This window comes from Quercus lobata, chromosome 8 (assembly GCF_001633185.2).
Source record: "Quercus lobata isolate SW786 chromosome 8, ValleyOak3.0 Primary Assembly, whole genome shotgun sequence".
NCBI lineage: Eukaryota > Viridiplantae > Streptophyta > Magnoliopsida > Fagales > Fagaceae > Quercus > Quercus lobata.
The window spans coordinates 35,077,263-35,093,332 of record NC_044911.1 but is presented as its reverse complement, the minus strand read 5'-3'; the positions used below and the strand labels follow the sequence as shown (position 1 = coordinate 35,093,332).

Sequence of the window (16,070 nt, the reverse complement as noted above, 5' to 3'; positions counted from 1 at the left end):
CAAAAATGGATGATAGGGTTAATATGAAAACGAAATCAAATGTGAATGGCCAACATGAAAAGTTAAAAATATAAAGGACCAAACGGAAGACAACCCAAATTTTAAGGGCTAAAATTGTACTTTAGTCAATTACTTAACTATTTAACAATTATGCCAATTTAATTAGTGATTTTGTACGTTTTTAGACCCCTTAAAACACAAGTTGTTTAACCTAATATTAATCCAAGTTGATTAACAAGTTCATTAATAAGATCTAGGTTGAACACATTCAAATCATATCATGTGAATAGTGTGGAAAAGTAAATAACACAACGATATGATAACTCAGGAAAACCAAACCTGTAAAAAACATAGGGAGGATTTAACCTAGCCATCCTCAAGGTAAAACAGATCCACTATGAAAGAATTGAAGTTTTACAACAAGACTTAGACTACTAACATCCTATTGCTATCTCGTGTAGAAACACGACCACGTGACAACTTCGAGTTCATAGATTACTTCTTTCCTTAAACCACAGCAACCACAAGTACTCCCGCTTGTGTTTTCTTTAAGCTCTTGAAACAGCAACTGAAGAAATCACTAAGTTCTTGACATCAATCTTGATCTTGATAACCCTAAGTGTGTATAAAAATAAACACCTCTAGATCTCACAAGAGATTCACACACACAGCATATCAACAACCTCTAAAACGTGGCTAAAGTTTTTCCTTTTATACTTGAAGCAAAACATAAAACCTTACATGTCATATGGGCTTGGGCTAAGTTGGAAATTCTGCAGAAAAAACAATCTGCATAAGGTTCGATCGATCGAGTCTAATTTTCAATTGATTGAGCCTTGCAAAAATTAAATAATAATTTCCTGCAATTACTCAATTCCAACTTTACACATAAACACACTTTGAGTAGCCTAAATCTAGACTCTAAGTTTTGATCTTGGTTTGCCAACATTAAACATTGAAGTTCTAATACATTTAGATCCTAAAGTCTTAGAACCTAACAAACTCCCCATTTGGCAATCCGTAAAAAAACACAACAAAATTGAAATGCTCAAAGTTACAAAACAGCTCAATAAACAATTCAACCTAACTAATATCTATCAGTTACCAGTGTAGACAGCAACATGACTAGATAAACCTGTATATTCCTGAAATGCTCAACAAACATATAAACGCATGTGTGGAAAATACAAGTAATATAAAATAAATTCTTGATTCCACAAAACAGAAAAATAAAAGATATATATCATGAATAACCTCATAATATAAATCAATAGCCAATGTAACACATGTGAAACAAGAAACAATAATAGAAATAAAAGCATAAAACAAAGTATCTCCCCCTAACATATGCAACCCATAGAAATAAATACATCAAGATAAAATACATCATGAAGGACCTAGATACAATCTAAAACTCCAAAACTCCAAAAACTCAAAATCTCCCCCTATCTCCATCAATATGTACTCCCCCTTTTTGTGATGAATTGCCAAAGGGAAATCAAGGCTCATCATCAAAAGGAGGTGGTGGAGTAGACCGCCAAACACTCGCCAAATCCGCACACAAAGCCTGAAACTCTGTGAGCACATCCACCAAAAGCTATCCATGTGCCGCCTGAATGATCATGACAGTATCCAACATACTCCGAATGGATGAATCACCTGAAGTAAAAGGTGGAGGATCAACAACGAAAGTGGGATTGACAAACTCCTCAACTGTGGGGTCACCAAAAGAAGAAGGATGAGATGCAACCCTATGGAAGACTCTACTCGAGGGTGTTTAGAGCTAGCTTTCATCTAAGCTGTTCTCTGCCTAAGGAAGGTGGCACCTATGGGAGCTATAATATGTACGGGCTTAGACACAGGAAAGTACTCTAAACCTAGATGTATAAAAATAGAGAAGACAAGACCATATGCTGTAGAACTACTCCTATGAACCTCAACCAAGGAACGAATGAAAAGAGTAGGAAAACTCAGAGGAGCATCAGTCACAACGGCATACAAAAATGCACGTTGCTCAATAAGAATGGTGTGCAAGTGAGAGATGGGCTAAATAGAATGACAAGAAATCCGGAAAAACAAATAATGGATCTCAGTATGCTCATGGGAGGTAATACGTGGATCAGTACCCCACTAAATGGAAGTACCAATGAGATATGACATAATGTCATCAAGAGGAGGGGTCTCCGAATAAGGGTAGACTGGCTGTCGTACCAAAGGTACCCCAAGCCATTTGTAATTGGTAATCTAACAGTACAGATTTCTTTAAAAACTCTACCTTCATTTCTTTTGACTAATATGTCTTTACTGAATCAGAATCAAACCACATAAATCATATAAAAATCAACAAATTAGAGTTTAAAATTATAATTAAATTTTTAAAAGAAATCTAGGCATTTACACAAAAATTCCATGTAACTAAGTCACATTTAGAAATATTGGACCCTTTTTCCTTTGTATAAATAGGGGGTCCCAATGGGATGAGAGGGCTAACAATTTTCTCTCCAAAACATTTATTTTAAGAACACAAAAGTTTTCCATTGTAGACTTTTCACGATTAAAGAACATGACTTGCCAACTAATCAAACTAGAGTTTTTAATACCTGCATCAATTTCACAACATCAAGAACAAACCCTAGTGTATACAATGTTAAATTCCATAATCTCCTATTACATCAAATGAATGTTTAATTTTTATCGCAATGTATTGAATAGTAAGGCTTTTGGGCCATAGTCTCAATTACAACTCTTAATCATGTTGGACTTGGATGACACCTATCAACAATGTATCATTATGAGATGCAGAAAAAATTTGGAGTGTACACAACATTTAGTGTGGATGGGAAGAAATTTCATCCTATTCCAATTGGTTAGGTTAGTGAGGGACCTATTCCAATTTAATGATCTTGGAATTTTGTATACAAGTAATAATCAAGGAAACTTCCACCTAAAATAAGTCAGACTTTTGGCAAGAGAGAAAATTGATGTCTAGACAAATCATGCATGCTAAGGCCAACCAAAATGGACCATATTCTTAATTTCTTATCTTTATTTGTTCCATGTACAAGACTTATAGTCAATGCTTGGCATATAAAAGTTGAACATCTTATCTAAAGTCCATCCTTTGAAAGCTTGAGAAAAAATTCATTTAAACCAACACAATATATAAATTATAAAGGAATCAAAGAAAAATTGTCAAAAATAATGAAAATTTAATCTATGCTTAGATTCTTATAAGGATGAGCACAATAGTAATATCCTTTTAAAAAAAAATTAAAGATTAAAAAATCTATACTTATTTTGTATGTATGATAAAGTCCTATTACAAAGGTTTTTGAGACTCATGTTGATTAGTGATTAGAAGTTATAAAAGAATAATCATCAATATATATATATATATATATATATATATATATGAAAGTAGAGATCTCATGTGGGAGTGCATGAGGCCTTGCCAAGTGATGATCTAATTTTGCATATAACATTTTTTTTACCTCTTTCATTAAGTTTTTCTTTTTACTATTATCCAAAAGTTTACATTAACTTATTTTACTGTTATCTCATTAGTCTCTCATTAATTGCCTGAGCTAACATCACACATTTCTCTCTTTTTCATGTCTTTTAGCATACCCACCATTTTAATATTTTAAAAAAAGCAAAAAAAAAATAATAATAATTAAGGACTAATAGTAAAAACTAACCAAATAAGGCCTTGGAGAGAGATAGAGAGACATAAAAATGTTGTAGATTGTTAAATAAAACGCATTGTCTCACCACAGAATCAAAACGCATTGTTTCACTATAAAAGACCTAAGACTGACAAAACATTTGAAAGAGAGAGAAAGAGAAATCTGAGGGGATGTTGCCTCCATCATATTGGCCCCCCACCACCATCAAGACACCAAAACCCCTACGGGTATTTTTTTTTTTCTTTTTAAATTAGGGGACTAAATATGATTTAGGTTTGGGTAATTTGGTTGGATAGTTTTTGTTTTGGTTATATAAGTAGAGAGAATATTTGATACGCAATGTAAAGTCATATTCTACCATAGTTTTAAATCATCTATAAGACACGTGCATATACACTTGCCCACACCATGTTTTAGTGTCGCACTATTAATGAGTGGAAGACAGTGAGAGAGTTGGACATACTTTTATTTCATAGTATTAAATATGTGAACACAACACAAATTATTTGATTTTCACGGTTTTGTTACTCTTTTACATTTATTTTTTGTTTCATGATTAAAAAAAAAAAAATCTTACCTTCTTTTTTTTTTTTGGCTAAAAAATTAATCTTACCTTGAGAAGGCTATAAATATTCAGTGAAACAACAATTATAAATTGCACACACATAACCACTATAATTATTCAGTTCAAGGAATGAGTAAAAAAAAAAAATTGGAGGAATATTATAGAATAAAAGTTGTTATAAAATGTCTCTCTCTCAGAGACTTCATGCGAGAGTGCACGAGGTCCTACCAAGTGTCACTTTAATTTTGCATTTAGCCTTTTTTTACCTTTTTCATTAAGTTTTTTTATTTATTTTTTTTTTAAATTTTTTATTATTACCCAAAAGTTCACATTATCTTATTTTAGTCGTATCTCATTAATATCTCATTAATTGCTTAAGCTTACACCACACCTTCCACTATTCTTCGTGTCTTTTAGCATACACACTGTTTTTTTTTTTTTTTTTTTTTTTTTTTTTTTTTTTTTAAATGTAAGGGCTAATAGTAATAACTAATGAGATAAGACTCCAGAGAGAGATACAGAGACACAAAAATGTTGTGGATTGTTAAATAAAAGGCACTATTTTACTATATATTACCAAAATAAAAGAATTGAGACTAACAAAACATTTGAAAGAGAAAGAAAGAAGAATCTGACGAGTCACCACCTCCGTTATACTAGCCTTCCACCACTATCAAGACACTGAAACCCCTATGGGTAATCTTTTTTCCTTTTCAAATTAGGGGCTTAAATATGATTTAGGTTAGGTAATTTGGTTAGATAGTTTTTGTTTTGGGTATAAAAGTAGAGAGAATATTTGGTGTGCAATATAAAGCTATATTCTATCATGGTTTAATTTTAAATAATCTATAAGACACATGCATACACACTTGCCCACATCATGTCTTAATATCGCACTATCGATGAGTGGAAAATAGTCAGAGAGTTAGGTATACTTTTATTTCATAATATGAAATATGTTAACACAACAGAAATTAGTTTATTTCATGGTCCCATTACTCTTTTGCATTTTGTTTTGGTTTCATGATTTAAAATAATAATAATTTTACCTTAAGAAGGCTACAAATATGTAGTGAAGCTACCAAATCAATTTTTAATATCTCAAAATGTATATGTTTCTTTACTCTAATTTAATTTACTTTTTCTTTATAATTTATGTACAACATTATTTAAAACTGTTTTACATAAAATATTACAAAATTATCTGTGCATCGCACGGGCAACTTAGTAGTTTATAATAAGAGGGTAAAAATAAGAAGAGACAAAATAAAGGAATATGAAGGGAAAGATCAATAGTGATATTAAGACAGAGGGTAGTGGGGAGATGAAAAAGTAAGGGAGGGAGAAGGGTTAAAAGAAAAAAGGATAATAACGTGGATGAACGTTGATGTAGCTTAATTGGAGGATAGCAACAATAAATATTATGTTTAAGCTTTTAATATATATAGATATAGATTAGCTTTCCTATTGAAACATTAAAACTTATTTGATTAAGATGGTTATTTAGAAACTTTCTATCTCCTTCAAATTTGTGTCAAGCATGTGCCACTTTTGTGAAAGTAACATGTCCAACATGCAAACCATTGGGTCACACACATCTTGTTGGTTAGGAATGAAAAATTAATAAATATAAATCAATTTAAGTATCAAATATATTAAAAAATTAAATGACACATTACGGTTTGAACTTGGTTGAATTTCGGTCCAACTTCAAAAACCTTGAACTTCTCTCTTTCTTGGTTCATTAAACAATTTGAGTTTCATAACCATGGTTACGGTTACCAAGCTTATGAAGTTTCATCTTATGAAAATTTATTTATTTTACTAGTCGATAAGAGGAGTTTAGGAATCCTTTTGAATTAAGATTGAACTTTTAGTACCACTAATAGTTAATCTGTGTTTCGCACGGTTGTGTTTTCGTTTTAGTTTATAAGCTTGTATTTATCACAAATAAAAATAATTTTTATTATTGTATAGAGGAGTTTTTTATTATTATTTTGTGTTGGCTTATTTTAATTCATAGATGAAAGTGATCTAGGGTACAAAGTCTACTGGTCCTCACCTTATCTGCCGTATATGCCATACAATAGCTGGATAAACAAAAGGAGGGCATGTGTCATATTTTTCCAAAATGCGATGTTGATCTCTACCCCTTTTTTGCCGATGCGTCTGCAGTCTGCACAGCCATTTGCTTCACAGTATGTATGAAGTAGGTGAATGATCCAGTTCTTAAAATCAACACAAGAAAGTAAAGCCAAAGAAAATAACGAAAACAAACCACGAGAAAGATGAGTGGAGGAATTTGAGAACCCCGTCAATGCGAGTCAACATGCATCTCCAATAATTGAGCTTTGTGTAACAAACTACCATTTAGCTTGCAGAAATTTATATCATTGCCCTCAATGGTTTATTCGTGAATTGACATGAGATAAGTGTGCACTATGCAGAGACGTCAATTGAAACGGGTTGGAGGATCTTCCTGTCGCAATCAGGTATGCAAATACCGATTGCCCCCTACGTGGAGTCAATTTTTAGACTTTAACCCCTCGTACAGTTGTACTTATACTTGACACCAAAATAATAATAATCATAGCACAAAAATACTCAGATACATCATTCAATAAAAGCAAATACTCATATCTATCGATTTCTTCGATCTTTTTATTTATTTATTTTTTATTCTCATCTTCTCTATGTTACGTCATCTAATATCTATGGTAAGCTTCTGTGTAAGGGACATTATTCTTATGATGAACAGTGTCTATTTGGGCATAATTGGATTTTTCTATTTTTTATTTGTCATTTCTCATTAGAGAAAACTTTCATTTGTTAATTTCATAAATTAGTTTTGCTGCAGTAATTGTGAATCGATTTTACGTAGTTTAACAATTGACAAAAGAGAGAGAAATAAAACGATGGAGTTTCTGAAAAATTTTCTCTTAATATATAAATAGATGAGTCATCTCACTCAAAGAAGTGGCGACTCTAGGAAATTTTTTCAAGGTGTTCTTTAAAAAGTATAAATTACACAATTTAATAATTTGTTATATTGTTGTTTCATTAATATAAAATTATTAATTGTTGTTTAGCCTAACATAATTTAATTTGTTTGTCTTTTATTTATAATATTGGTTAATTAAATTATTAATTATTGTTTATTAGTTGCTTTCCTTAATTAATTATTGGTTAATTAAATTATTGTTTATTAGTTGCATTAGTACACATCTTATGTGTATTTACTTCCTCTAATTCAAATATTCCATTGGCCCCATGTGTCCATCCACCCCACGCCACTTAACAGACAAGTCTCATGTCTCTAATAAAAAATTTTCAATTTTAACTAAATAAGTTGTAATAAACCGTCAACAAGGATTGAACCAAAAAAATAAATGCACATACAAGGGGAAAAAAAAAAATCATTGTTGCACTATGTACACATAGACATGGCAAAACGAGCGGGTCGGGTTGGGTCAATCGGGTCACGGGTCAAAAATGGGTCATTTTAAGCGGGTTGAAATCGGGTTCGGGTCAATCGGGTTGTGGGTCGGGTCGGGTTGGGTCGGGTTGACCCGTATTTTTCACATGAAATTTTTTTTATTTTTTTATAGAGAAAACAATATGTATTTGCCATTTGGATAGTTATGAAACATATTACTTGATGTAAAATGCATTATTTTGAATTAACTACTTATATCAAGAATAAACTCAGTTAAACTTATTAATATTTATTCAATAATTTTAAAATTATACAAATCCTAACATTGCTATCTAAAACAAAACAACACAAAGATAAGTAAAACAAATATACAAGTTTTATTTTTACACAATATCAACATTCCCAAAAAAAAAAAAATTACAAATGACTTATTGGATAACTCATTTGATAAAGAATAAAAACATATAAGAAAGTTACAATTTTAAAAATTAATTTTATAATCTATTATCAATTGTGGTTGACACTCTATTTCAATTTGAGATATACATTAAAGTTTGATTGCTTACTTATTTATACCTAGTCTCTTTCATGAAGATCATATCATTGTTAAGCAGCACACACTCTAAGAAATATCATAATTTATTTTGAAAAGCCGTTTATTTTGAACATAAATGGTTAAAAAATAGATCAAAACATTCATAATTTATACTAATTTGATACTTTAACTTTACTATTTTCACACTTGTGAATGTGTCTCACACATATCTACAATTTTAAATCTGTTTTTAACTTTACTGTAACCAGATTATCTTAGCATGTACTTTGCTATTTGATATATAAAAATCTTTACTCATTACAGAATGCTCAACCATTTATTTTTCAATTAATTTGCATGCAGTTATGTAAATGTATCAATTGTTTCCTTAAAACTCACAATAAACAATTAAACTAATATTGTCTTAATTTCACTATTTTTTTTACCCAAAAAAAAAAAAGTTTTAAAAAAATGGTTCGGGTTCGGGTCGGGTCGGGTTGAACCGCACAAAACACGGGTCAGGTCACGGGTCAACCCGTTTTTGCTTCGGGTCAAAAAAATCGGGTTCGGATTGGGTATTTTTCGGGTTAGGTCGGGTCGGGTCAGAAAATTCTGACCCGTTTTGCCATGTCTATGTACACAACACAACACTACAATTCACTAAATTTATTATATCTCAACTCCCAATTAATTTCAAAGTTTCAAACAAACTCAATTTTTACTTAAAAAAAAAAAAAAAAAAAGACACTAACAGACAAACATAACTATTTACCATTAAAAAATCTGCTATTCATATAAGCACAAAAAGACCAAAAAAAAAAAAAAAAAATACAAAATTCAACTCATAGAGCACAACACGTGGGAGTAATGGAGGATATCAATCCACCACTAGACTCTAGACACTTGCACCACGTGTTGTGCTCAAACTCACCAGAGACTTAAACAATGACTTAAACTCACCAGCCCTGCCCCTAGACTTATATCAATCCACCACTAGACTCTCTCAAGACACCAAATTCAACTCAATACTCTCTCACACTCTATCTTTTGTATCAGACAGTTTAAGAGATTTTTTTTTTTTGTGCTCGTTGCTCACTTGCTCATGAGAGAGAGATACCAGATCTGGTGAGTTTGGGCTAGGGGCGGGGCTGGCGGCTCTACTGCTACCATGCTGCTGCTGCCTCTTCCTTCACTGCTTTACTTCAACTATTAGCCGCTAAGTCTCTTGGTTAGGCTTAGGGTTTTATTTGTTTGTTTGTGTTTTTTTTTAATCTTTGATGGAATGGCATATTAGTTTTGTTTTAAAATTTTGAAAGGCCGGGCTATTTGTTTTTGATAAAATTTGGTTGATTGGGTTAAATTTTCTTTAGCTTTACTATTTTTGTGATTTATGTTGTTGTGCTAAATTTTTTGGGCTTGCTAAATTTTCTTTTGTAGATTAGATTCATAAATTCTTTTTATGGCCTTTTAAAGTGCCAATAATATTGTTGGGCTTTTTGTGGGTTTGCTCTGTTACAAATTTTTCTTTTCAGATTTTAGTTCAAAATTTTTTTGGGCTTTTTTATTTATTTATTTTTTTTTTTCTGCTTGAAAGTAGAACAAATTTTTTTTATTTTTTTATTTGAGGGTGTTTCTAATTTTTCTTGAGGGTGTTCCTAATCTTTTTTAGAAGGTAAACAAATAAAAAAAATAATTATTATATATATATATTTTTTCAGTTCAGGGTGTTCCTGGGAACACCCTGAGCTTAACGTGGCGTCGCCACAAGACCGAATATCTCTCTATTTTGCTTCAACTTTTCCTTTTTCTCTTCAGTGTGTAAGACACGCCCAACACCTTCCAAAGAAAAAGCAAGATGACTTTTGTGGCTTGTTCAAAAGCCTCATTTAATGAGGTGTCCTATAGCATGTGGGCTGGACTACAATGGTGCCATGCACCCAACATTGTGAACCGACACATAATTTGACTAATAAGTAATTTGGTTTAAAATTGGTAGTATAATTTGGCCCAACCGGGGCCTAAATCGGTAATAGACTGATTTTCTTTGTTTACTTGACATAACGAAAGAACTGGAACCACTAAATTAGTCATTTTTGTTTTGTTCTTTTTTTTTTGGTTCTTGCTTTGTCATGCTAAGTATAAAAAAAATTATGAAAGAAACAAATAAAGTAAAAGGTCAAAGAAGGGATTCAAATCGAACAGTAAATTGAAGTGGTTCACATTGCATACTTTTTTGGCGGATTGAAATCAAGTTGCACGATACAATTACATCATTTTCTTCACAAATTTTTTTTACATCTTTTAATATTTTTTTATTTAATAGTTAAAATTAAAAGTTATTTTATGTAATTTTTAATTTCTATCCTTCAATACTATTGCATCAAGTATACTACCTTAAAGATTATACCTGATCTCAATCCCTTTTTGGACAACTTTTTCCAGTTGTTAAAGTGAAAATTGATGACCAAGAAGTCTTTGCGTCAACAAGCAAGAACACACCGACACTATGCTTCTAAGTTCTAACAACAGAGAAAATTCTACTTGTTTCATTTTGGTAACAGAAAGTTGAAAATGGGAACAATCACCGTAATTAAAGGATGGTCCGCAAACTGCACGCTGTGTTCCATGTTCATCTTGTACATACCAGTACTTCTGTGTTCCTTTCATGTTTATTGCGCTGATAGAGTTTCTTTGGGGCATGGTGAGTGGATTAGAGACAATGAAGAAACTCTGGTTTCGCCTGGAAGAAAGTTTGAATTAGGATTCTTTGGTCCAACTGGAAGTTCTGGAGACAAAAGGTATGTTGGAATATGGTACACGTCGGATAAGCAAATAGTTGTATGGGTTGCCAATCGAGATAGCCCGCTTATCAATACTACCACCGGAGCTTTCGGACTTACAACAGATGGCAACCTCACGGTATTAGATATGAGTAGTGGGAAGGTTCATTGGTCTTCTGGACTTGATAGATATTGGTGTGAACCGTGTACAACTACAGACTGGATTGTGAATCTCACGGATTTTGGAAACCTGGTGCTATTCAGTAATGAGACAAATCTATGGGAGAGCTTTAATAATCCAACTGATACATTTCTCCCAAACATGACTATGTATGAAAACATGAAGTTGACTTCTTGGAGAGACCGTGATGACCCTGGAACTGGGAACTTCATGTTTATGCTAGATACAGTAGGAAATTCGAATACACAAATCGTCAACAGAGAGGGGAAGATTTACTGGAAAAGCTCGGAGAAAGGTTTCTATTACTCTATCGTCTCAACAACAGAAGATCAAAATGATGCTTATTTTGAGAATGCAAGGTTGGTGATGAATTTTAGTGGGAAGATAGAGTATTGGAAACAGAGCACAAACGGGACTTGGTCGTTGTCAGAGGTGGATCCGAGTGACAATTGTAGTGTGTACAATTTTTGTGGAAGATTTGGTAGCTGTAATTTAAACAATAATAAATTGCCATGCAAATGTTTGCCAGGGTTCATGCCCCTTGTCGCTCAGAAGTGGTATTCTGGAGATTTTTCAGATGGGTGCACCCGAAATTCGATGTCCTGTGGCGACACCTTCTTGAACTTAACGATGATGAATATAGGCGGAAAACCAGAACAAAGTTATCAGGTCGGAAACGAAACAGAATGCAAAGAGTTGTGCCTTAGTAACTGCGACTGCAAGTCTTATAGCTATGATCAAGACCGCATGTTTTATAGATATGGTCTAGGCCCAGTAATGGCATGCTCGATTTGGACGCAGGAGCTAGTTAATCTTCAAGAGGAGTATGTTTATGGTTATAACCTCTCCATCCGTGTAGCAAATTCGGATATAGGTAATGTACTAACTGGTCGATTTTACATAAATTGCTTAGATTTACTAACGTAGTATTTTACTTAAGGAAATTTAGAGAGCGTCTTGAATATGAAGTAGAAAGTTTAGAAATCTTGCCAGCTGTTTATAGTCCAAGCCAAAGTCCATACGAAATGTTAAAGAAACAGCCACTCTAAAGATACTGGATACAATAATAGTACTAACAACTTAGTAACTTTATTTATAATGAATTTGACGAGGAGCACGGTTCTACATAATAACCAAAATCTTGTCAAGGTGAGCCAATAATTGAAAATATCAATTATCTTTACTGAACAAAAATAAAACGTTAACCTTGTCTCTGTATATGATAAACTCTCAACCATGGCCCATGGGATGATGGGCTGTCGGTTTGTGGACAGATGGATTTGCAATGATAGGCAATTTCATTATACGTATATAAGGCCAAGTCCTATTTGTTTGAGTTTTTTCACTATTTGAATTTTGAAACTTGATATTTCTGCAGAACCAACTGTACAAAATTGTGAGCCTTGTGGCACAAACATGATCCCTTATCCACTTAGCACTAGCTCAAATTGTGGTGATCCTATGTACTTCAGTTTCAATTGCAACACAACCTCTGGCCAGGTTAACTTCAACGCCCCAAGTGGGACATATCGAGTCACTAGTATCGATCAAAATACAACGAAGTTTTTTATCCAAGTCAAGGATGTTGGAAGTCTGCGGCTAAACCGGTCTTTGCCATTTAATCAAACTACTCCAAGAAACTCTAGTTCTAATGTTTCATCTAGAGTTACAGATGATGTTGAGATTGTTTGGGAGCCACCACTGGAGCCACTCTGTAATTTATCGGCAGATTGCAAGGATTGGCCACATTCAACTTGCAAATCAGCAATTGATGGGAAGAGGAGGTGCCTTTGCACCAAAAGCTTTGGATGGGATGGCACAAAGTTAAGTTGTACGCAAGGTTAGGATTCTATATCATGTGCATATTGCAAATTAAAATTACTTTATTACAAATAAAGATTTAGTTAATGTTGCCCCAGCTGAGATTTTTTATTTTCTTCCTTTACTAACTGTGATAATGGTTGCTTTAGTGATTTAGCACAATGTTAGGACCTTCTGTATTTAGCTAGGGACTGATTTTCAGGGGTTTTTACTTACGTGTAACGATTCTAATTTTACCTCCAAAGTTGGCAGGTCTATCCTAAAATTTGCAAAATCGTCTACAGCAATGTCAATGTGATCATTACCGAGTCATATATTGTTAGAGTCTGTATTTTGTATAAAAATAAATATTTTTGTTTCACAAATTTATGAAAACATACATCCTTTGACTACCACTAATTATCGTTTGATTATATCATTTGAGCCTATTCACTACTGTAACTAAACATGATGCGAGAGATTTCTATTCAAATTCTATACACTGAAGTATGACTAGTCATCTTTTCTATTCAAATTCTATACACTGAAGTATGACTAGTCATCTTTCCTTGTTGTAGTTTCTTCACCATCAGAAAAAGGAATGATATTGCTTCTGATTGTTGGAATAACTAGTGTGACTGTTCTCTGTGCCATTATATTTATCTACATATGGCGAAGGAAGACGACCAAGAGACAAGGTATGCACTTTGCAAAATGCATACTAATCACGTTGATCTTTATTTTATTTTATTTTATTTTGGGTTAGATTGAATCATAAAAAAACCTGTTGCAAGTTCTTCCATGTAATTAACATGTGAAGTAAGAGAGATTAGTGTCTTCTGAATTTAGAAAATAGACAAATTGACCAAAGAAATTGAGTACAATGCATGTTATATAGTGAAAGCTATGTCCAAGACTTGATAGATTCAGGTTAGTTCCAAGAAGAAGCTGAGAAAGGAATAGATGTACCTTTTTATGAATTGGAAAGCATACAAGTTACAATGATATATCCTTGTTTCAAAATGACAATATTTTGGTTTCTTCCATAAAATTAGCTAGCAAGAGACTGAAGTTATGATTAATCTTTTAGAATCAGTTAACAGGGAAAGAAATCAGGGAAACACAGCATTTCGACTATATGACAGTGAACAAAGTGTCAAAGAGTTGATCGATTCAGACCAATTTAGAGAAGATGATAAAAAAGGCATAGATGTACCATTTTTCAATTTGAAAAGCATACTAGCTGCTACAGATTACTTCTCAGATACAAAAAAACTTGGACAAGGGGGCTTTGGGCCTGTTTACAAGGTATTAACCTTTTTAGTACTCAATTAATATAGCAGTTTGTTTACTAGTTTCTAATTAATGATGGATGGTGCTTATGGTTGTGGGAGTTTTCACTCAGGGTACATTTCTAGGAGGACAAGAAATTGCTATAAAGAGGCTCTCAAGTGGTTCAGGGCAAGGCTTGGACGAATTCAAGAATGAGGTTGTTTTGATTGCTAAACTCCAGCATCGGAATCTTGTTAGACTTTTGGGTTATTGCATAGAAGGAGATGAAAAAATGTTACTCTATGAATACATGCCAAACAAGAGTTTAGACTCATTTTTATTTGGTTAGACTCTAAACCTGAATTTTATTTTATTTTATTTTATGTTTACTTACCAGTAATTTAGATTTGAATGGTTACTAAAATATGTCCTGAAATGGAAAATGGCATGCAAGATCGGACTCTATGCGTGTTACTGAATTGGAAGATACGCTTTGACATCATTTTGGGAATTGCTCGAGGGCTGCTCTATCTTCACCAAGATTCGAGGTTGAGGATCATTCATAGAGATTTGAAAACAAGCAATGTTCTTCTGGATGAGGAGATGAACCCCAAGATTTCTGACTTTGGCTTGGCAAGGATATTTGGAGGCAAACAAACTGAGGCAACCACGACAAGAGTGGTTGGGACTTAGTAAGTTTGATGCAGATGGTTGATTATGAAAGCTGATTATTTAGATTTTGTATAGTAGTTTTCAGTCTTCCCATCTATGTCCCCTAATTCACTGACAATATAAATAATTTTTGTTGTGCAGTGGCTACATGTCTCCAGAATATGCATTGGATGGGTTTTTCTCAGTCAAGTCTGATGCCTTCAGCTTTGGTGTAGTTGTACTTGAGGTTATCAGTGGAAAAAAGAACACAGGATTTCACCAGTCAGAACATGCTTTGAGTCTTTTAGGTTATGTAAGTATGTTGCATTAGTAAACCAAACAAAAAGTATGTTGCATCAATTACATATAGTTATATTTCCTGCACTCTACCTAATGCCAATTTGAATTTCAAATCGTCCCAGGCATGGAAATTGTGGAAAGAAGGCAAGGCTTTAGATTTAATGGACCAAACAATACGTGAAACTTGTAATGCAGACGAATTTTTGAGGTGTGTTAACGTTGGGCTTTTATGTGTACAAGAAGACCCAAGTGATCGTCCCACAATGTCGAATGTGGTTTTCATGCTTGGTAGTGAAACTGCAACTCTCCCAACTCCTAAACATCCAGCCTATGTTATAAGAAGATCCCTTTCTAGCGCAACTTCTTCTGCTACTAAACCAGAAAGTTTGAATGAATTAACATCTACCATTGAAGAAGGCCGATAATGGTGGATAGCATAAGGGCTCTCATGATTCTTGTTTTCTCTTTATCAGTCCTGCAGAAGTTTCTAGTATTCTTACCATGGTTCTCATAGGAACAATTAAGGCATATTTCTTGTCTGTCATATTGATACTTTTTTTTTTTATTGTCCTTGATAAGTGATAACATTGTATCCAATCTAAGTCTGATTGTTTCCTATTTGAACCTCCTTTGTATTTATTGTACTTTATTGACTTCTGATTTTCTCTAACTCTGACCAACTGCCTTCATTTATTTAATCCTATTATTTTGAAGCCTAGAACTGCATTATTTGTAATTTTGCATCAAGAGGTACAGTCAGCTCAGCCTTACATTGGAGGTGTACAGTTCACTGCCACACTAAACAGGAAGAGATTCAAAAGAATGCTATTCACAGTACCCTTAGTGTACTTATAAAGAATAGGC

General features: G+C 33.2%; 1 protein-coding gene across 1 annotated transcript; it reads left to right on the top strand.

Moving 5' to 3' along the window:
- The first annotated feature begins 9,135 nt into the window (after positions 1 to 9,135).
- On the top strand, positions 9,136 to 15,830 carry LOC115954726 (G-type lectin S-receptor-like serine/threonine-protein kinase At4g03230). Its single transcript, XM_031072648.1, has 9 exons — positions 9,136 to 9,450; positions 10,665 to 12,057; positions 12,562 to 13,023; positions 13,562 to 13,681; positions 14,074 to 14,291; positions 14,389 to 14,599; positions 14,710 to 14,947; positions 15,069 to 15,219; positions 15,329 to 15,830. The coding sequence occupies exons 2-9, from the start codon at positions 10,794 to 10,796 to the stop codon at positions 15,629 to 15,631; spliced, it is 2,967 nt and encodes a 988-aa protein (XP_030928508.1). The 5' UTR covers positions 9,136 to 9,450; positions 10,665 to 10,793; the 3' UTR covers positions 15,632 to 15,830.
- The last annotated feature ends 240 nt before the right edge of the window (positions 15,831 to 16,070 follow it).